Source organism: Lithobates pipiens, unplaced genomic scaffold (genome assembly GCF_037356315.1).
Source record: "Lithobates pipiens isolate NorthernLeopardFrog02 unplaced genomic scaffold, aLitPip1_a1.2 Scaffold_30, whole genome shotgun sequence".
Classification (NCBI taxonomy): domain Eukaryota; kingdom Metazoa; phylum Chordata; class Amphibia; order Anura; family Ranidae; genus Lithobates; species Lithobates pipiens.
This window is the reverse complement of record NW_027507791.1, coordinates 113,756,007-113,777,483: the sequence shown is the minus strand read 5'-3', so window position 1 is coordinate 113,777,483 and position 21,477 is coordinate 113,756,007. Positions and strand designations below refer to the sequence as shown.

The window sequence follows — 21,477 nt, the reverse complement described above, 5'->3', positions numbered from 1 at the left end:
CTGATATGCAACATGAAAAAGCAATTTTACTTGCATACCCTGATAAACCTTGAGAATGAACTTTCAGATATATCATAGTATTTGGTTATATCTGTTTGACAAATGGAAAAATACCTGCTGATTGTGCCAGAAATCTTATCAGCTGAAAGCATTCTGTGCTCTCTGCCTGGCTGTGCTGCACCTTTTATCATTTATATTGTTCTGAGGATTACAGGACCTTGCTCATCTATACTATGTATGCAAGACGGGATTAACCAGTAGTCCTGTTTATATTGTCCTGATACAGTATGGTGGTTAAGCGGCGTCATCTTGAGACAGGAAGGCAGAACAGAAACATTCAGTTCACAATTATATAAAATATTTATTAAAATCCCAATTGGACCTTTAAGTGTATATTTTTGCCCAAAAAGTGGGCATACAAGTCAAAGTTCATGCTTCCAGGAGTTAAGAGTGTCTAATACAACTTTTTATTAAAACTGATTCACAGTCATTCATACCTTCCCATTCGTCTTTAATCTGGTTTCTGACATTCAGGTTGATGGTAACATCAGCTCTTACTCGTGTAGGCCAGTTTTCACCAATGTTTGGCTTGGCAACTTCCACAACAGAGAAAGCCACTATAGGTTGAGCCATGCGTGCCCAGCCGCCAAAAACAATACCGCCATATTCAGATTGCCTGTGTGAGAAATTTTGCATGATTACCAGTGTATATATTTATGTGAAATGAACACACAGATGTATGAAGCTGTACAATTTAAAGCTGAACCTAAAAGCAAACAGATACATACATTTATGGGACCTATTTTTTTTTTTATCTGTCAATGGATTTGTATTACTGCCCATCCGGTCCCGAGATTTCTACAGACTACCAGGCAGCACAGTCAGGCTGGTGACCTGACTTTTCTTTATTGCAGTTAAACAATACAGAACAGGTCACCTCCACACACTCAGCCTGTGGCTGGACACTGGATTGATAATATACATGTAGCACATCTGATTGGTAGTTAAGCAAAAGACACTGGGCAGGGTTGACACCACTCAGTCCACAAAAATGCTGTGGGTCATCAGCCCACAACAGGAATCAAAAGCTGAAAGCATTAATACCCATTAATGGGTATTTTTCTTTGAAGCAGTAACACAAAATGAAATGCAATGGAATATATCATTTTTCTTCAATTTTGCCCGATATACACATACTACAAAACATATTTAAATGAGTTTTAAACACTAAAACTCTATTTACAAATTACACACACTATCAGTCTGGCCTTTAGGCTAGGGCTTGTCTCACATATTGTTACCAAGGAATAAACTATGTACTGTATGTCTAGCATTGTATAATATAAAAAATAAAAAAAAGTGTAGACTCAAGTTGGGATCATACTTTTTACGATGAGTTAACACATATTGGGGGAGATTTATTAAACTTGCACAAAAAGAATAGGGTGCAGCTGTGCATGGTAGCCAATCAGCTTATAACTTCAGCTTCTTCAATTAAGCTTCAACAATAAAACCTGGAAGGCAACTGTTTCTATGCAGAGCTGCACCAGATATTGCATGCTACAGTTTTAGTAAAGATCTCATTAGGTCTAGCACTGTGAGGCCAACCTCACTCTACCAAACACAATACTACCAGCGTGGAAGCAGGACAATAATAGAAACCAAAAGGTAGTATTAATGTGAGGCACTAGATTCTCTGCTACTTAAGATCTGCAGCCCAAACAGCATTTATATATTGATTGAAACACCTCAAAAGACAACCTCCCCAATAGTATTGTTCTACCCCAACTGAAGGAAAGAAAGAACATGGGGAAGCTACCATAGTATCACACCAGTTTAAAAAAATGTGTTTCACTTTTGATGATAAACCTTACACAGGGGAAAGGCATACATCAGGGCATTCTGATCAAACGGCTCCACCAGGACACCTTCTGCATCTACAATTGGGTCCAACGTCTTAGAGAAAAACCTGCCCAGTATCTTGCTGAACTGAGAAGCTAACAGTTCTACATTTGGTGTCCCCCAATTTAGAGATATGTTCCAGAACACCTCCAGATAAAGAGACCATTCTCTTGGGCCCAGACATCGACATTGTCTTCTAAGAATCGGCCTGCCAGTTGCTCACCTTGAGAATATGCACTTTGGATATCATTGGAACATGACTCTCTCTGCCCAGTACAGGATGGACCCCAACCCTGCCACTGCTGCAACATGCCTAGTGGCTGATGCAGGCCACAGCTGAGGCATTGCCCGGTTGAACTAGTACCAGTCAAAAGAGGACCAGGTAAGAAGGGAAGTTAAAGTGACGACGTGCATGTAATTCAAGCATTCTGATTGAAGAATTCTTCCTTAGACCAACAATGATGAAAAGAGTGTCCAAAACCTCACCTCAGCCCAGAAGACTGCATACATCATGACAATCTTCCACTGTAAAAGAAGAAAAAAAACTGCCCCCAACAGTGCCAGGGGCAAAAGGCACCAAAATAGAGGCACCTTTGTCTGACAACATAACCAAATCATCTTGTCAAAAGACAGAGTGGATGTGTCCCATGTTATGAGAATATTCTACTGCAAGGCCTTGAGTGAAATTGAAAAATGGAATTGCTTTGAAGGCAGTGGCCATCAATATTTGCACTCACATACAACTCAATAGGAATTTGCTGTACCTGACCCTGCAGATTTATCAACTTCTCCAAGGGCAGAAAAACTTTGGCCTGAATAGTATCCAAGTAGTGTGACAGAATCAGAGATGATTTCTTGATATTCAGGATCCATCCAAAGTTCTCCAAGATCCATAGCAGGATTGACACACTGGAGTCCAAGGCCAGAGAGGCCGTTTTCACAGCAAGGGATCACCGAAGTATCTGATGACTGAAACATCTCTAAAGTGAAGAACACCCAGAACTGGTGTTATGGCCTTTGCAAAGTGAAATGAAAGAAGAATGAACTGATAGTGGTTATTGCCAACAGAAAGACAAAGCAACTATTGATGACCTGGAAAGATAAGAATGCGTAAACCGTCATCCCTTATGTCCAGGGAAGCCACAAGTTTCCGAGATGAAAGGACGCAATAACAGACTGAATAAATTCTAATCAAAACCTTTTTGAGCACATACAAAGGCGTTGAGGTCCCTGAAGCCCAGAATGCCTCCTTTGGGCTTCAAAACTGTAAACAGATTTGAATAAAAAGAAAAAAGTTTTGGGACTTTATACAGGCATACCCAATTTTTAGGTACACAATGGGACCAGAGCATGTATGTAAAACCAAAATGGACTTAAAGTGAAGCAATACCTTTTTTCATTTCTCAATGCATGTACTGCATTGCAATAATCATTTCACGCATGGACCTTTTTTAAGTCATTTAACATAGGCATAACCGATTACCTAGGCAAGCTGGCAGACTCTAAAATCAGATAAACCAGGAGCAGTACCATGTCAAGCTGACAAAGATTTCCCATAGATACCAATGTTAAAAACTGGGAGCAGTGCCATGTCAAGCTGACCAAGATTTTCCATAGATACCAATGTGTCCGTCCTCGCGAGTGTATGTTAAGTGAGGGTACAAAAAGCGGGGTATGCCTGTATGAGACAATGACCTGGTACAGTCATATGCCTCCATCCCAGTCTATAGAAATAGGGGAGAGGAAGGGGAGTGGAACTGTATATGAAACACGCAGCTGCAGGGAATAGAACAGTCAAAATAAAAATATATAATATCATATTGATTCATTTATAGAACTCTGTACAGTATATAACAAGGTAAAAACAGTAATTCATAGTAATATTTGGTATCCCATAGAAATGTATACACACACACACACACACACACACATTGCATGATACCACAGTACAGTTACAAATGGTAGTACATAAATAACCTCCAAACTCTAGTACACATCAGATCATGTATATAATAAAAATCTTAACATGATAATTGCGTAAAGGATATTAAAACCACAAAATAAAAGAATGAAAATTGGCATGATACTTGTAAATAGATGGTTTAAACATGGCATCTAGTTTGCTTGAAGCATTTTGTGGTTTTAACACAATATGTGTGTGTAAAATATATATGAATTTCTATGGGATACCAAAATATTACTATTTTTTACCTTGTTACATACAGAGTTCTATGAATATGATAGTATATATATATATTGACTGTTATAGTCCCTGCAGCTGCATGTTTCATATAAAGTCCCGCTCCCCTTCCTCTCCCCTATTTCTGTAAACAGAATTGAATGGGGGGGGGGGGGGGGGAACAAAACAAACAAAAAAAATATTAAACTGTTTAGTTAGTGGACCAGGAACAATAACTTCATCAATCAACGGCTGAAAGGAGGTCCGTCCAAAGTGTCTGAGACACAGAAAGACAGAGACAAGAATCCGGGAGAAGGATAGATGAGAAACTATTTTGCAACCCTCTAATACGACTTCTTGCACACACTCATGTCTCAATTATGCAAACTTCCAAAACTTCTGTGAAAGTCATCATGCCTCCCCACACCTCTGATGGAAAACGTGGGTGGGGAGTGTACCATCAAACATTGGCATCTTATCCACAGGCTTGGATCCTCTGGTTCATCATGGATATTTAGAACTGCCCAAGCATGAGGAGGTGGAGGAAGGCTTGGTTAATGAAACCTGACTTAGAGGGAGAAAAAACATTTTGATGTAAAATAGAAAGGTGTTTATCCTTAGTTTTGGACAAGATGAATCGTTATATCTCTAAAACAAGGTTGTCTGAAGTGGAGAAAAAAAACAAAAACAAAATGAGCAAATCATAGGAAGTAGATGATTAGTGTGACCATGCGTTGCTTTGCACTCTCTCCTAAAGCTGCATCATCAAACCCAAAAGAAGAAAGTGGTAGGAAATTGGAATTTTGGACATAAACTGTGTCCTGCCACCAGAAAAAAAAAAAAAAAAAACTAAAGTGGACAGCCTGACTATATAAAAGGGAGGGTTCCCCATTCACATAAATATAAATACAGATTGCCCAAAAAGGTACAGTCAATTAGCTGAAACAAAAAATACAGATGCATGTAAAGAGATTCTTTTCACCCAGATCTGCAGTACAAACAGCATCTATATAATACCTATTGACAGCAACACCTCAAAAGACAACTTTCCTAATCATGCAGCGCAAGGCCATCTGTGCAATGCTCTGTGTGCTAGTCTGAGTATGTATATTAAAGTCTGTGTCCATCAATGTCCATCAGGTAAGGATGCAGTAATCTCATAAGGCATTACAATCCCTTGTGCAATAAATTATTTAAACCATTGAACCATGGCAATCAGCTACATACAGTTAAAGTTTTATGTGTAAACCATTTAAATTGCCAATGGATTTGAGAAGAAATCGCCTGTCTGTCTAGCCAGACTTGTGAGCCAGGCACTCCTGCCAAACAGCACAGAAAAATGGTGGACCTCTTTGCAGGCTACACTGTGTACCAGCTTGTGATTAGACATAGCAGCAGCAGGCTGAAGCTGTCATCCCAATGCTTTCTTCCATGATTACAATGTGACAAAGGAATGGGCAGAGTAATTCAGCACTAAAAATTTGCCCCTAATTCTGTCAATCTCTAAATTGCAATAAATAGGATTACAAAAGGCAGATGTTAAAGCGGTATCTAATCCAAAAACAAAAATGTATTATATTTAGCTTACAAATTCTTAGCTGTGATGGCTGCATTAGTTTTCTTTTCTAGGCTCTTTCTTTTATTTTCAGTTAGTGATCCGGTCAGTAAGTCTGTTTTTTCAACAGAACACGCTGTCCTGCAAATGTAGCAGTTACGCTTACAAATTATCAGCTTTTAGTTATTCAAGTAAAACCTTTATCCCAAAAGAAAAAAAAAAAACTTTTGCTGTAAAAGCTTGCGGAACTACAGTGTGAGCTGGAGTTTGGCTTCAGTTTGTTAAGGTAACTAAATCCACTAGTACATCTTACGCTTCCCTCCCGCTAGACTGAGAATGCTGCTGTTCAAAGCTGCCCCTGTGCTCCTTCATGCAGAGTGGGGGCACTCTAATACAGAAAGTGTGTTACTGACCAGATCACCAAGTGAAAACCATAAAACCATAATAAAAAATAAAAATAATACTAATATACCCCATCTAATGAGTGTTAAACTGCAATATATCACATTTGTGGTACCATTTTACGGCAAAATTCTAGCTTCTGTGTAAAAATATTTTGTAATAAAAGTATTATAGGATTAATTAAAATATGAATATTTTAAAGTAGGCAGTCTATTATCCCATGTCTATAAATATAGATACTACTCTAATCAAGCTAAAAAGTGATGATAATATGGAATTTTCTTTCCCAACTGACAAACAAAAAGGCAATAATTCCCTAGACAGCATTAGTAAGACTGAGAATATTCAGGTGTGTGACAGTCTAACACGGCAGGGTTACGGTGATAATGACTCTGGAATAGCGGGAGCTCGCCTCTTAACTTAGAATATCTGCTCAGAGCTGTGAAAGTGCCACAGATCAAAAGACAAGCAAGCTCAGCACCCCGAAATAGCTGTGAAATATGAAACATCACTGGTGGCTCATGTTCCACGAGTTGTTACTCTGCATTGGACGAGGCAACAGAGGGGATTTGTACAGCTATGCATGCCAGAGAGTAAATGAGAATGTTTCATTAACTATTTAGATGTGTGAACAGGGACATGCCAATTCATTTATTTTTTTTTACCATTTTTCCTTTTTTTCCCAATCCTGTTGGGGGGGGCTTTTGTGACACAATCGAGATGATCAAGGCAGCGGTGGGGCCGTCACAAGCACCCATCTCCCTGATGTTTCATAGGTCCAGCTCAACCCAAACCAACAAAGGATCAGTTTAACAATGTTGGCTCAAGTTACAAAGTTAATTTGCATATTTGGCACAAAGTTGCATTTATTAGTGTCTTTCTTCCAGTAACAGATAAAGATGCTAAGAGGTAATGACGTTAAAAGGCAATGTTTGAGAGCATATTTGCAGATTTTTTTTCTGGTATAAACTTTAAAGGCCTCAAAAAATGTTTTTTTTTTTTTTTTTTCAAATTATTACTTAGCTAGGTGGATGCAGCATTGCTCCAATGTCCCCCGCCCAGCTCGAAACACTAAGAACCGAGCGATCAAACACAGCTGATCACTCAGTTCTCAGAGATCCGTGAGCAGAGAGAGCTGGTGACTGCCAGGCCCTAAAAATTCACATAATTGTTTTAGGACACATACAGTATAAAATATATCTGCATCACTACTCGTAAATATAAATAGGAGCACAAGCAGTAAATCTGGCATCTTTTGCGATTCGTTAAATAATTAATGGCCACCTTTATGGGCCACACAATCCGGCCAATCTTGAATTGTCCACAAAAAGATCAATGTTTGGTGCACAAGGCTGAGGTGGTTCAGCACATTTGCAGCAAATATCCCCAGGTGCTAGTGCAGAAAAGGAACCACCTTGTCGCAGCTTTTCTAATACATTGAAGAGTAGAAGAGGTTACGTCAGAGCATTTTACAGCACACACGTCAGAGGTGACCCCTGTTAGGTCAGAATGTGGGGAGGCACCTGCTGCTGCCACCTTGAGGCCGCACACCTGGAGCCATAGTCAAGCGCAGTGGTGAGTATGGGGACACACAACCCCTCCTACCCTGTGCCTTTATAACTAATACTGTGCTATATTGCCGAACATTTTTTTCATCCTAGGTACATTGTTACACACATCCACCCCTGAAGAGCGAGCTGGATCTCGCAAAACTAGTCGGGTAGTATGATGCTCGTGTACTATGACTACTACTACATTTATGTACCAATATTCCTTGTTTATGTATCTTTTTTAATTGGCAACTGTTGGCGTTATTTATGCATGTAAACAATTGTACTTGAATAAACCATATACTATATTTACTACTGTTATGTTTACTGGCAGAAACGGCACCCACTTCATTTAAAGTCCCAGGGCGAATCCTTTGTTTTTATATGTTAGAGGGATGGAAGTGTGTCACTGGGGACACCAGATCTTTTCCTTAGGTCAGAATGTGTATGGAGAAAACCTGTGCAATTACCTGTTTCCACCAACATCAAGCAAGCCCATCGAGAACCATAGAAAAAATTGGATTTTTGTACTCCCTGTAAAATACTTTTCTCTGTAGTTCACTGACTGACACAGCTCCTTTATTATAGACCATTGGGTTGTGGTTGTTACGCCGCCTTCAGGAGAGGACTAGGCATAACATGTTAACATGTCCAAAAAACAGAACCTTCTAGTTCTGCCCAAGGGGCGGTCCCTTTTAGTAACAACCCCTAAGCCTGCTTCCTGCAGTGTATCAACAAGCAGTAAAAAGTAATCAATATGAGGGGAGGGTGCTGTATCAGTCAGTGAACTACAGAGAAAAGGATTTTACGGTGAGTACAAAAATCCTACTATAGCCCGGACCACATTCAGGGAATTTAGGGCCACCTGTTTAGGATGTGTCGATTTAGGACACAGCGATGGTAACACAATGTCTTCATTGATGTGAAATGCCGAAACCACCTTCGGCAGAAAGGAAGGTTGCGGACGCAACACCACCTTATCCTTATGAATAACTAGATAGGGCGACTTGGAAGACAAGGCCGCCAGTTCCGAAACCCTCCTGGCTGATGTAATGGCCACTAGAAAGGTCACTTTCTGGGAAAAAGTCAACAAGGGAATTTCTCGGATATTCTCAAATGGCAGTTTCTAAAGCGCCGATAACACCAGGTTCAGATCCCACAGGGGTAACAGTGGACGCACTAGAGGAACTACATGTTGGACCCCCTGAACAAAAGGTGCTCACTAGAGAGCGAGACGCCAGGGGCCGCTGAAAACAAAAAAAAAAAAAAAAAAAGACAGCCAATGTACGCCTTCCAGGTACGATAATAAATCTTCAAAGAAGATTTCTGTGCTCTCAACATAGTTGAAATCACTGAGTCCAATAGGCCCCAGTTCCTTAGCACCTGGCTCTCAACAGCCATGCTGTTAAAACCAGCAATGGTAAAGCAGGATTCAAAATCTGACCTTGAGACAGAAGGTCTTCTCACATCGGTAGTCACCAGGGAGCGTCCGCAACCAGGCGTACTAGGTCGGTGAACCAGGGGCGCTGAGGTCAATCTGGGGCAATCAGAATTACTGGAATCCCCTCGGTCACCACTTTGTGAAGCAGACGTGGTAGTAGCTTTAGCGGAGGAAAGGCATAGATCAGTCGGTACTGACCCTACGGAGCCACCAGTACGTCTGACGCATCTGCCCAAGGATCTCTTGTCCTGGATATGAATCTCGGCACCTTCTGATTGAGACGGGAGGCCAGGAGATCCACGTCTGGTGTGCCCCATCGCAGGCACAGCAGCCTCTGAACACCTCTGGATGCAGCGACCATTCTCCTGGGTCCAGCATCTGGCAACTTAGGTAGTCCGCCTGCCAGTTCTCCACTCCTGGGGATGTAAGTGGCCGATAGGACCGATACATGTCGCTCTGCCCACTGAAAGATGTGAGCGACCTCCTGTGCTGCAGTCGAGCTTATTGTTCCTCCTTGACGATTGACATATGCCACCGCCGTGTCATTGTCTGACTGGATCATGATCGGACATCCTCAAGGCCCTGGGTCAACTGTACTCCCAGTAACTCCACCCCAGCCGGTCAGGCTGGCGTCCGTTGTGATCACTGTCCAATGTAGAGGTAGGAACTACTTCCCGGACCGAAGTGCTGGGGATCTCAGCCACCAGAGCAGGGAGTCCCTGACTGACTGGCTCACCTGAATCTGCCGATCCAGGGATAACGGAGATTTGTCCCACTTCGTCAAGATCTCCTTCTGCAAGACTCTGGTATGAAACTTGGCGTATGGACCTGCCTCGAAAGAGGCCACCATGAGCCCCAGGACTTGCATGCAGAAGCGTAGCAGCAACCACCTGCGGTTCATCAACAGTTTTACTGCGGCTCTGAGAGTCTGCCACTTGTCTGAAGAGAGAAACTCTTGCTTCCATGGAGTCCAGCAGTAAGCCTAGGTACTCCAAACGCCGAGTCTGTATAAGCACCAACTTTTTTAGGTTCAACAGCCACCCAAAATTCTGTGGTGTTTGCATGGGGATCGCCACATTCTTTAATTCTGAGGCGGAAGATGCTCTCAGGAGGAGATCGCCTGGTAACCTACGATCGCAATCCAGCATTGTCGCAGCAACGCCAAAACTGGAGCCAATACCTTGGTAATGACTCGGGGGGCTGATGCCAAGCCAAAAGGGAGAGCCACAAACTGGTAGTGGGCATCCTCAACTGCAAATTGCAGAAACCTCTGATGCCAAAGGCATATGGGTATGTGCAGGCACGCATCCTGGATGTCCAGAGAAGCCAGGAAGTCCCCTTGATGGAGTGAAGCGACTACTGAGCGAACCGATTCCATTCTGAACCTCTGTACTTTCACAAAGCAATTGAGGCTTTTAGATCCAAGACTGGACGTACTCCTTCCTTCTTTGGGGATTACAAACATATTGGAGTAGAACCAATGGAACCTTTCAGACACCGGAACAGGCACTATCATGGGCTTAGCAGGTCCCATACTGCCCCATGGGGCCTCCCAGCGAGCCAGGAGTAAGGGTATGCTGGAAGGGAAGAATCTTTTTGGTGGCCAAGAGAGGAACTAGCTTGTAGCCAGGGAAATCAGTTCGCAGACCCATTGGTTAGATAGCCGAGAGGCCCACTGGGCTGCAAACTCCCGAAGGCGAGCCCCCCCACCCATATGACAGGCGGGGGCAAACCTTCATGCGGTAGCACTTTTTCTCGCAGGCTTGTTAGGCTTGCGGTTCCAGGGACGCTTTTGCCCCCAAGGGTCGTCCTGTTGGACTGGGAGTGTTTAGCCAAAGTCCGGGACGGACGAAAAAACCTCTTTTGTCTGTGGCGTGGCTCCTTAGTATTCCTGGCCTGGGAGAGCAAGGTATTCTTCCCACCTGTGACATTCTTAATATTGTCATTCAACGAGGCTCCAAAGAGCCGCTCGCCAAGGAAGGGTAGATCCGTCAAGGCTTTTGTAGATGCCTGATCCGCCGACCAGCATTTCAGCCAAATCAGGCGCCTCAGCACCACTGCTGACACTGAAACCCTGAATAGCAGAGGAAGCGTATCCAGAGCCACGTTCCAAACATACGTGGTCCGCTAGTTCCACGCAGACGGGAGTAGCCTGCTGCTTCTCCAATTCGCAGTGCAAAAGTTTTGCCCATTCAGTAAGTGTCTGCGACACTAGTGCTGTGGTCAGTACTGATTGTATTGCTGACGCCCCCAACCGTAAATAAGGAATGGGCCACTGCCTCGGTTCCTAAACACAAGAGGCCCTTCTACCAGGATCATGGTTACTTTTATTTAACCTGGATACTGGGGTGTCCATGACCGGAAGAGCCAACCATTGTTTAGGAAGGCTCTCCTCAAGGGGGTAACGCACCAAAAAAGGTCCGTTGCCCTCACCCCCATTCCTGTAAATTAACTTATCAAAATAAGTCAGATACGAAAACACCTTAGGTGTATGGTTTTGGCTTACGAGACCCAAAAGGGACCACTACTGCAGCAGAAGGACCTGCTGTATCCTGATCTTCAGGGTATCATGCACAGCTGTGATAAATGCTCCAACTAGAGCTTTTCTTGCGCGGACCCGGACGGGGACTCATCCTCACTGTCTGATCGGTCCTGATCAGCATCATCTGAAACGACAGAGCAGGGGCCACCAGTCACTGCGGGGCCTGAGTCTGTGTCAGAGCTCTCCCTGTAGGATGGGGGGGGGGGGGGGCAGGGGCTGCTTTCTACCACACCACCTCTACCCTGGCAACGAACGTTTTCAGGACTGCCGACAAGGCGTCCAAAGGCGCTGCACTGTTTGCAGGCGAGGCGGTTGCATTGCAGGGAGTTAGGGGGAAGAAACATTAGTTTCTGAAGCCATGCTGACCCACCCTGTCTGCCACCTATTGGGGGACTTAGGACAGGTGTATAGTCCCACCCGCCTAGTTGCTGCATGTTGAGGGGCCCCTACCGCAGGACTCACCACCCTGACCGAGTTCTGCGCCGTTCAGCTAGTAGTGCATGTGTCATCTCCCAGGTATCTGAGTGAAGAAACCGCGCTGTTCTGAGCCTCAGGGACCAGCACAGAGCATAAAAACCTCATTGGGCTACAACAAAATGGGCACCGGGCGTCCAGTATAAAGGACATAATCACAGGGAAAATGGCCACCGAACTAGAGTAAAATGGTTCCTGACCATGCTTTCCACTGAGTCACACCAAACATTTAGCAAGGGAAGGCTAAACACACTCCAGGTACACCACGGTGGAAGTAGGAAGCTTTTCCTGCCCTGTCTTTTTCCAAGTGGCATATTGTGCTTTTGGTACGGTTCTGGAGGGACAAGTGAATGGATGATCCTTGGTGGGATCTTTCATACCCTGCTTCAGCGTACGTACTCCTTTACAACATAGATTTCCTGGACTTTGGGCAAGACTCCTAGGGAGTGGATAGTCCATTGAATACGAGATTCTAGGTTTGCCTCTCGACCCTCATTACAGAAACAGCTTGAAGGTCCACAATCTGTATTTGGAATATACTCCCTTGTTTACTAAGAGCTGCACAAATGATGGATCCCTGAAGAAGGAGAATATTCTGTAACGCGTAGGACACATCAGATGCAGAGTATTGTTTCAGTCATTTGTGCATATGTGATGATATAAATGGATCACACCTGTACATGAAAAAAACTATTTCTACTTTTGGAATAAGTTTAGAGGTAAATACATTTGTTTGTATTTTGTTTTATTATGGTTATATATTTTTTGATGAAATTGTTATAATAAAGTGATTGCAGAATTCTTTTATACGTGTGTTGTAAGTTTTGCCATTTTGAGGGGATTTGCTTCTTGGTAGAATTTCTACATGTTGGGATGTTGGCTACAAAAAAACAGTGAAGTACCTATGATACCTCCAATTGTTTGATTTTAAACAACTGTACACAGAGAGGGACAGTGAAAAAAGAGAAAATGGCGTCAGAGCAGCGCTATGGCGATCAGCATGTGCAGACCTCCAGACACCCAGCGTGGAGGCAACAGACACCCAGGGGCGCAGCCCCCCCATCCAAGGTTAGAGCCCCCCAGAGGACCCTTATCGATATGGTACACACCGTTCAGCAGCCCGTGCAGCATCCCCTGTGGGGGGGGGGGGGGGGAAGGGACAGGGAGAGAAGAGAGGGACCCCCGAATAGACCTCCCAGGGAATGCCCAGCTGCTCAGCTACACCAGGCAGGGAGAGCTGTACTTACCATCCGGACGAGCTGGAGACATTCCATCACAGAACCACTCTCTGATCAGGACAGGGTGGCGGGTGGCTGCTGGCCACGGCACACTGACGCAGACATCAGTAGCCCGGTCATATGTGTGGCCTGGAGCATCGGTCTCACTGGCCACCCCTGGAGCCTGAGGGGCACGTCGTGGCCGACCCAGTGTGGAGCTCTGGTCTGCACGTGCTCACTGGCCAGGCTGGGGAGACTACAAGGATAAGGGTATCCAGCCTGTCACCCAGCCGGCTGTTGATAGCAGATCACAGGATCTTAATCTTGCGAAAAAAGGCAAACTTCTGCAGAAAAAAATCCACGGACCGATGGGCCCGCAGGGTTCCTAGGTCCATCTCCTTCACTAGGCAGAAAAAAACTGAGGCTGCAGGAAGCAGGCTGGGGGATTGTTCCTGAAGGGACCACCCCTTGGGCGGAACTAGAAAGTTCTCTTTTTTGTACATTGTTAACATGTTCTGCCTAGTCCTCTCCTGAAGGTGGCGTAACAACTTGATGGTCTATAATAAAGGAGCTGTGTCAGTCAGTGAACGTAAGAGAAACAGATTATTGTCCAATCCAGCCCTATTTATTCAAAATGGGTCAACAACCATCTCACATTTGTGGGTACTTGTAAAGCAGATCTGTGCTCTGGAGCAATATGCAAATTAACATATGCTATTCAGCATGCATCATAAGCCATCTGCTGCTACTTACACTTTGTGGCTTCTCTTCACTGATCTGCCAAGAGAGTCCTAGAGCAATCCTATGCAAGCACCAACTTTTTCTATAGCGCTAGACATACACCCTGCTGGTCATAGGTTACCCAGGTACCCAACACTGTGGGAAAAGGGAGGCTGGTTTGAACATTTCTGTGCTGTAGGTGGAATAATGTACTCAAGTTTATGGTTAATTTAGTGATAAAAGGTTAACCTTATTGCTTCTCTTTAACCACTTAATGACTGCTGCACGCTGATATACATCCCAAGTTTGATGAGGAATATCATTGTTATGGCAGCAACTAGCTACCATAACCGCGGTATCCTCTTTGGTCGGTGGTCTGCTTTCCAATAAGAGTGGTCTCTGCAGCGGATACACCGGAAGATCACTTTTAACGGCGACGGGGGAGAGTTCCACCCCACCCCCCCACCCCCCCCCATGCCCTCTGCTGCTTACCGGAGCTGTCGGCAGCGGCGATCGGATGCTGGGTGTATGGAGACAAGTGAGGGGAAGATGGCCCCCACCCGTCTCCATAACATTGCAGGGTGGAAGTGACATCAAAATGTCACTTCCAACCATAGCTCTTAAAAGGTCTTTTTTTTTTAAAATGACAACATTACATTTGAGTGTAAATATGAGATCGGAGGTCTTTTTGACCCCAGATCCCATATTTAAGTGGTCCTGTCATGCTTTATTTATAAAAAGGGATGTTTACATTCCTTGTAATAGGAATAAAAGTGACACTTTTTTCAAAAACAGTGTAAGAAAAATAATTTTAAAAAAATGTAAACGCGCCCCGTCCTGCCAAGCTCGCGTGCAGAAGCGAACGCATACGTCAGTAGCGCCCGCATATGAAAACAGTGTTCAAACCACACGTGAGGTATTTCCACCATCAGTAGACCTCCTCTGTAACTGGAGATTTTTAAGGTTAAAAGTTTGTCGCCATTCTACTAGCGGGTGCAATTTTGAAGCGTGACATGTTGGGTATCAATTTACATGGCGTAACGTTATCTTTCATAATACAAAAAAAATGGGCTAACTTCACTGTTGTCTTATTTTTTTATTAAAAAAAAAAATTATTTCCAAGAAAAAAAAAAGTGAACTTGTTGCGCAAATACGGTGTGACAGAAAGTATTGCAATGACCACCATTTTATTCACTAGGGTTATAAAAAAAAAATGTATAATGTTTGGGGGTTCAAATTAATTTTCTAGCAAAAAAAATGTTTTGAACTTGTAAAGAACAGATCTCAAAAAGAGGCTCAGCAATTAAGTGGTTAAAGGAAATAAACACTGAAATAGGTATACTTTCATTGCTGATCTTTCGTTTCAGTATGTCTAAGTCACAGACCAGGTACAAATAAGCATTTCTAACTTCACTGGCTGTAAATCAGTGACTTAATACCAAAGCGAAAAAAAGTCAGTCTTAGTAGGAAAACATTAGAACCCTACATAATAATGTTGGTATGGATTTACCTTTAAGTGAAATTAAATAGTTATGGCTGTGAAAACAAAGCCCAGATCTGTATCTGCCAACTAGCATTACTGGTACACTGGAGAAAGTAACAGACTGGTGTGTGATTAAAGGAGTTGTAAAGGCAGAATGTTTTATTTTTATTTTAATGCACTCTATGCATCAAGACAAAAAGCCTCCTGTGTAGCAGCCTTCCCAGCACCCCTTAATACTTACCTGAGTCCCATCTCTGTCCAGCAATGTCCATGAGTCCCTCAGACATCCGTGACTCTCCTTTCTGGTTGGCCGAGACACAGCAGTGGCATCACTGGCTCCCATGGCTGTCAAAGTCAGTTAGCCAATCAGGAGAGAGAGGGGGCGGGGCCAAATGGCAGCTCCATGTCTGAATGGACACACGGAGCTGCAGCTTGGCTCGGGTGCCCCCATAGCAAACCGCTTGCTGTGGGGGGACTCAACTGGAAGGAAGGGCAGGAGAGTGAAGAGGGATCCAAAACGAGGAGGATCCAGGCTGCTCTGTGCAAAACCAACTGCACAGAGGAGGTAAGTATAACACGTTTGTTATTTAAAAAAAATAAATAAATAGACTTTACAATTACTTTAAACTATGCCCCGTTACTGATTTTCATTTACTGCTCCATCTGCTTTCAAAATTAGCTTCCCTTTAAAAGGCAGACCATAGATTATGTACTTATCTTTCCTGCCACCATGGGTGGAAGGAAAAAAAAAATAGCTTGATTTCCCCATAAACGCAGACAGTATTGATTGGGGAATCCCTCCCACAGTGCAATTATGTTCGGCCAGCGGGGAACCTTCCCTGCTGACAGAACACGGTTAGTGTTGCCGGCTATGGCTGACACAAATCGTTCCAGTTTTGATCAGTGCATGGCCGACTTAAGTCAATACAATATTTACAAAGAACTGCATAATCAAAAGGTTCAAAATTAAAGTATGTATTTGAAAAAAAGCAATTCCCCTCCAATACTTGCACATTTCTTCATGCCTCATCTCTTTAGAACAAGTGCAGACAAATATTTGTCCATCTGCCATTTATCCAGTGGGCATCTAAATTCCTGTGAACTCTGCAGTGAAATCTCAAGCAGTGTTGTGAAGGCTGCCCTATGTTATAGTAACTAGGGGGGGGGGGGGGGGGGGGGGTGTTTTGTAGTCCAAATCAGGAGCATGCAACTTAAGGTGACAACACTGCCCGTCCATGGATAGAGTACAGTGAGTGTTATCACATAGAAGGAAATGTGTTACTGGCAGGATCGCCAGGTGAAATAAAAAAAGTGAAAAAAAAAAAAATGAAAAAAAAAAAGTCTGAAAAAGGAAACAAATTCAGTCAATATATTAAACCTTTGTTCTTGAGTCTACACATGGTCCCAGTAGAATTCATTCACTGGGTCCTCAACTCCTTTTTAAGCCAAAATGATTGTACATTCTATGGAGCCTTTAGACAAAAGTGTGCTTGGCAAGAACTATAACAGTAACAAAGACAAATTAACATCTTAGTTTTAATCATACAAAGTGAGAATTCAATTCCTCATATTATTAGCTGTGTATTGTACAGACTGTTTGAACAGGCAATGTGCCACAACTATTCTGATTGTTCTCGAAAGAGTGTTTGTGTATCCATGTAAACAATATTATAAAGGATATGCAGGTCTTATGTGTGTTTGGTTCTTGTAATGCTATTTATCACCAACTGTTTAAACATACCGACTGCAGCTCTGACTATGGATGTATTCTACCAGAGAAAATTCATGAGTTCACATAGGAAGTAAAACAAGCTACAACCTGCCACTTACCATGGCTTCATGCGGCACACAACATCCTCAATGTCTTGCCGAATCTCATATGTAGACTCCAGGCGGAAAAGGTTGAAGTTGCGAAGAAGATAATCATGGAGGGTGAGAAACTGCAGGTTGAGCTTCGGCAGAGCCAGGCACCCTAGTAGACAGAAAAAGTGTTACCCACAATATTGCAAATAAACACAATTTAATCGCTAAAACACACAATTTTTTTCACATGGGAGGGTAACAAACGGGCAGATCCGTTACATGTTTGCAGCAAAGTAAACGTCAGATAGACATGGAAACAATCATTTTGGTACCTTCTACCCCCACAAGGTGTCTACGTGAACAGTTTACAAAACCACCTTTCATGTTATACTCATATTTGGGGTGTAAGACAAAAGAGAGGGCGCACCAGCCTTGCGCTTTAACCAAGTGGTGTCTTTAATATAAAGTTATAGGAAATATATACAAACAAATCAATGATAAAAGGGTTCTGAGTTAGAGGGGCTCTCTCCTCGAAACAAATCAGCCATCTGGGAACAGTCTCGGTGACCTGGTTGCTTTGTGTCTACTATGGACCCCGATATTTGTCTTGCGTTTCTAGTGGGTCCCCCCCCTGACCATGTGCTTCCATTGGAATTATCAAGGACCTGTGCTACATCCACCACTATTACATCACCTTTGAGCTCAGGAGTTGCATATTCGGGGTGTATCATGAAACATGATTACAGTCCACAGCCCCTAATCCCCAAAACCATCCTGCCTAACAAAACTAAGGGCTCTTCTCCCCACCACCTCCTGTCATTTTTTTTTTTTAGTAGAGTGGCTGTATGTGGTTCTGTTTGCACAGCCACATCATTCATGCATAGGATTCTATGAATAAAAAATAAAAATAAAATATAATGCCCATATGCCACCACTTTAAATGGAGCACAAGCACAGTAACGTCATCACACTTGTAGTTCATTGATACTTCCTCTAGCCCTCTATCTGGAGGTCTGTACAACAGTATGGACCTGCGCCTCTGTTGGAATTGTGATCAGGAGCCAGAGCTGTGCACCTGCGATCTACCAATCATGGTTGCAATGCTTTTAGCCTCCAATGAAAGAAAAGGATTTTTACCTTACCCGGACACGGCCATAATCTTAGACAATTTGGTTATATATTGCTACCATCTGGTGATTGGACAGTGGCAAACAGAACTGTTAGTGGCCCCCCATATAACTGCTCCCACTGAGTTATCCTCCATTTTTTTTTTAGCAAGCAATAAGGTTTAACATCAACAGAGGGGAGGGTCATATACTGTACTCCAAAAAATGGATTTTCCAGATAAGTGAAAAAAAATTTTTTTTCTTGATCGTAAAAGTACATGATATAGGCCTAGTTTTAGATGACTGGGACATCCAAAAACAATACATAAAAGAGGAATGGGCAACGGATCCACAAAAAATGAACAAAGGTATAGGATTGTAGCTACTGCAAACAGCTTCTTGAAGCCCCTTTATGGCCAAAACCAGAATCAGGAGAGGCTTAAACATGATAAAACTAAAAGGTATAAACAAAAGACCAGGGAGGCACAAATTAGCGAAACAAATGTTTGATGTTGAAAAGCCCACAAAACTTCCATAGACCTAGTAGTGCGGGCCTTAACAGGAAAGGGAGGAAAAGTTATCCTGGGAGGGAACAAGTTTGAACAATGGTCTTTCAATTCTACCCAGCCAGGACTCCCTGTGCAGAGGAAGAAGGACAAAAGAGCATAAACCTATGTCTAAAAAAAAAGGAGACACAAACCACATCCAGAGTGACAGAACGTGCTAGGGTGCTTAAGAGCAAGACACAAAGGTAGGACAACATTCTGAAAAGGGTAAACAGAGACCACCTTGAGCAGAAAAGCCTTGGTTTTCAGGACAACCTCGACATTGTGTAACACTAGGAGTTCCTTACAAGGTAATGCCACCAGCATCAATACTCATCCAGCGGAAATAAGGGTGACAAAAAAAATAAAAATAAAATAGCTTTACAATTGAGTTCAGCCAATTAAATATCCCAGATAGGCTTGAAGGGAGGCTTTTGAAGAGCTGGCAGTGCCAGATTGAGATCTTATCATAGAGCATTTAGGGGTGGTTAAAATGACCGACTACCTGCACAAAAGCTATCACCAGGGAGTGAGAAGCAAATGGGTGCTGGGAGAGGATAGTTAAGGCCAAAATCTGTCTCCTGAGGGTACTCAAGGACAGATGCAAACCTGGACCAGATTACAGAAAAATGGCAGGACACATCCCACATAGTATCATCTAGAACTAGACTCTTTGCAAAATTAGCTTTCCAGGTGTGATGATATATTTTTTAAGTAGACAACTTTGTAGCATTAAAGCAGAACTATAAGCATTTTTTGTAACCACTTAAGCCCCGGACCATTTTGCTGGCCAAAGACCAGAGCACTTTTTGCGATTCGGCACTGCGTCACTTTAAACAATTGCACGGTCGTGAGACTTGGCTCCCAAACAAAATTGATCATTTTTTTTCCCACAAATAGAGCTTTCTTTTGGTGGTATTTGATCACCTCTGCGGTTTTTATTTTTTGTGCTATAAACAAGAAATCAACAATTTTGAAAAAAAGCATTTTTTTTTTATTTTGCTATAATAAATATCCCACAAAAAAAAAAAAAAAAAAAAAATTATATATATATATATATATATATATATATATATATATATATATATATATATATATATATATATAATTCCCTCAGTTTAGGCCGATACGTATTCTTCTACATATTTTTGGTAAAAATTTTGGTATAAAGTGGAACTACCCCTCTAGAGTGAGGTTGGCCAAACCTTTGAAAAAACATTGCACTGCTTATGGGGCTTATATATTAACAATTTTTAAGGCAGCGCCATCGTACTAAGTCATTGAGAATTCTCTAATCTCGAGCCTACCATACATGGATCGAAATTAGGCAGGTTCAGCAGGGACTAAGCAAATTTTGATCCATGTACGGGCACTTTTCAATGTCAATCAACCAAACAACTTTCATACAGCCACGCTTTCAGGTTTTCTCTGCTCTAACAGCATCACGGGCTATAGCTGGGGAAGTCTCCCTGCTGTCCGAACACAAAAGCCCAGTAGAAAGGACACTCCCCCCCATCCCCATCTAGTGTGTGGATGTCATTTTTTTTTTTTTTTTCGTTTAACATGGTGGTTGAACAAAAAAATAAAATAAACAAAACAGCCCTTTGTGCTGCTTTAATAATGCATGTCTATGCCTGCAGCTTAGGGCAAATAGGTATGGATTACCTCAAACAGACAAACTATTCTCTATGCACTGCTCTAAGACAGATCTACAAGTTTGTACTCAGCTGCAAACTGTTACTGGATGAGTGGCACTAGAGTGAAAGACATCATTAGTAAGGCAAAAAGCTAAAATAGACATAATATGGGGGCAGCAAGTACCAGGAGATATTTTTAGCAAGCAGACCAAGTTTATCCCCTGCCTATTTTTAATGCAAATCAACAGATATTTTTCAGTAAAATTTTCAGCGCGGCAAACAATTTCTTCATATCTGACATACGATGCAATGAACATACAACCCTTAAAGGGCAACAACTTTACTTTTAGTAAACATTTCCGTTACACTTATCCCACAGTGTAATCCAAATGGCAAAAATACATATCTCCAGATTGAAGTTGCAGGTTATTACTATATGGAGCTGCACAGTCTTTGCTTGAAAATAGTCCAGACTGGAATTTGTGCATGGTATGCCTTGTTCATTCATATGGCTAGATATGAATTTGTGGATTACACAGCTACCCACAGGAACCAAGCTTGTAGACCGTATGGAGACTTAGCCGGTACACACAGTAGGAGCAGGGCCCATCTGGGTCTAGCTTTTAATAAAAGCTGTGCAGTGCCGGCAGTTGCCAAACTGCCTGGCATCCAATCTCTGGAGTGGAGCTGAAGGTAATGCAGAAAAGTTCTTGATATCATGAAGATCAAAATGCTTTCTTTTCATCCAAGCACTTGCTATACCACAACTTATAAGAGAGACCACCCAAAGTGTTTTTTTTCCTGTTGGATGCAGCAAAATGACACTCTGTATAGAGGGAGGCCATAGATGAGAACTACAAGAAAGAGCTCTTGCTACATCTTTCCATTGAGTCCCCAACTGATGTATGATGTTAAAGGGTA

The 21,477-nt window shown here is 42.7% G+C and overlaps 1 protein-coding gene across 1 annotated transcript in view; it reads right to left on the bottom strand.

The window, feature by feature from the left end:
• Window positions 1-21,477, bottom strand: part of AQR (aquarius intron-binding spliceosomal factor) — a 198,646-nt gene that overhangs the window by 108,660 nt on the left and 68,509 nt on the right. The window contains exons 16-17 of the mRNA XM_077464777.1: window positions 17,296-17,437; window positions 498-676 (exon numbers count right to left, since the gene is read on the bottom strand). Coding sequence (XP_077320903.1) covers window positions 498-676; window positions 17,296-17,437 — 321 coding nt within the window. The remainder of the gene's footprint in view (window positions 1-497; window positions 677-17,295; window positions 17,438-21,477) is intronic.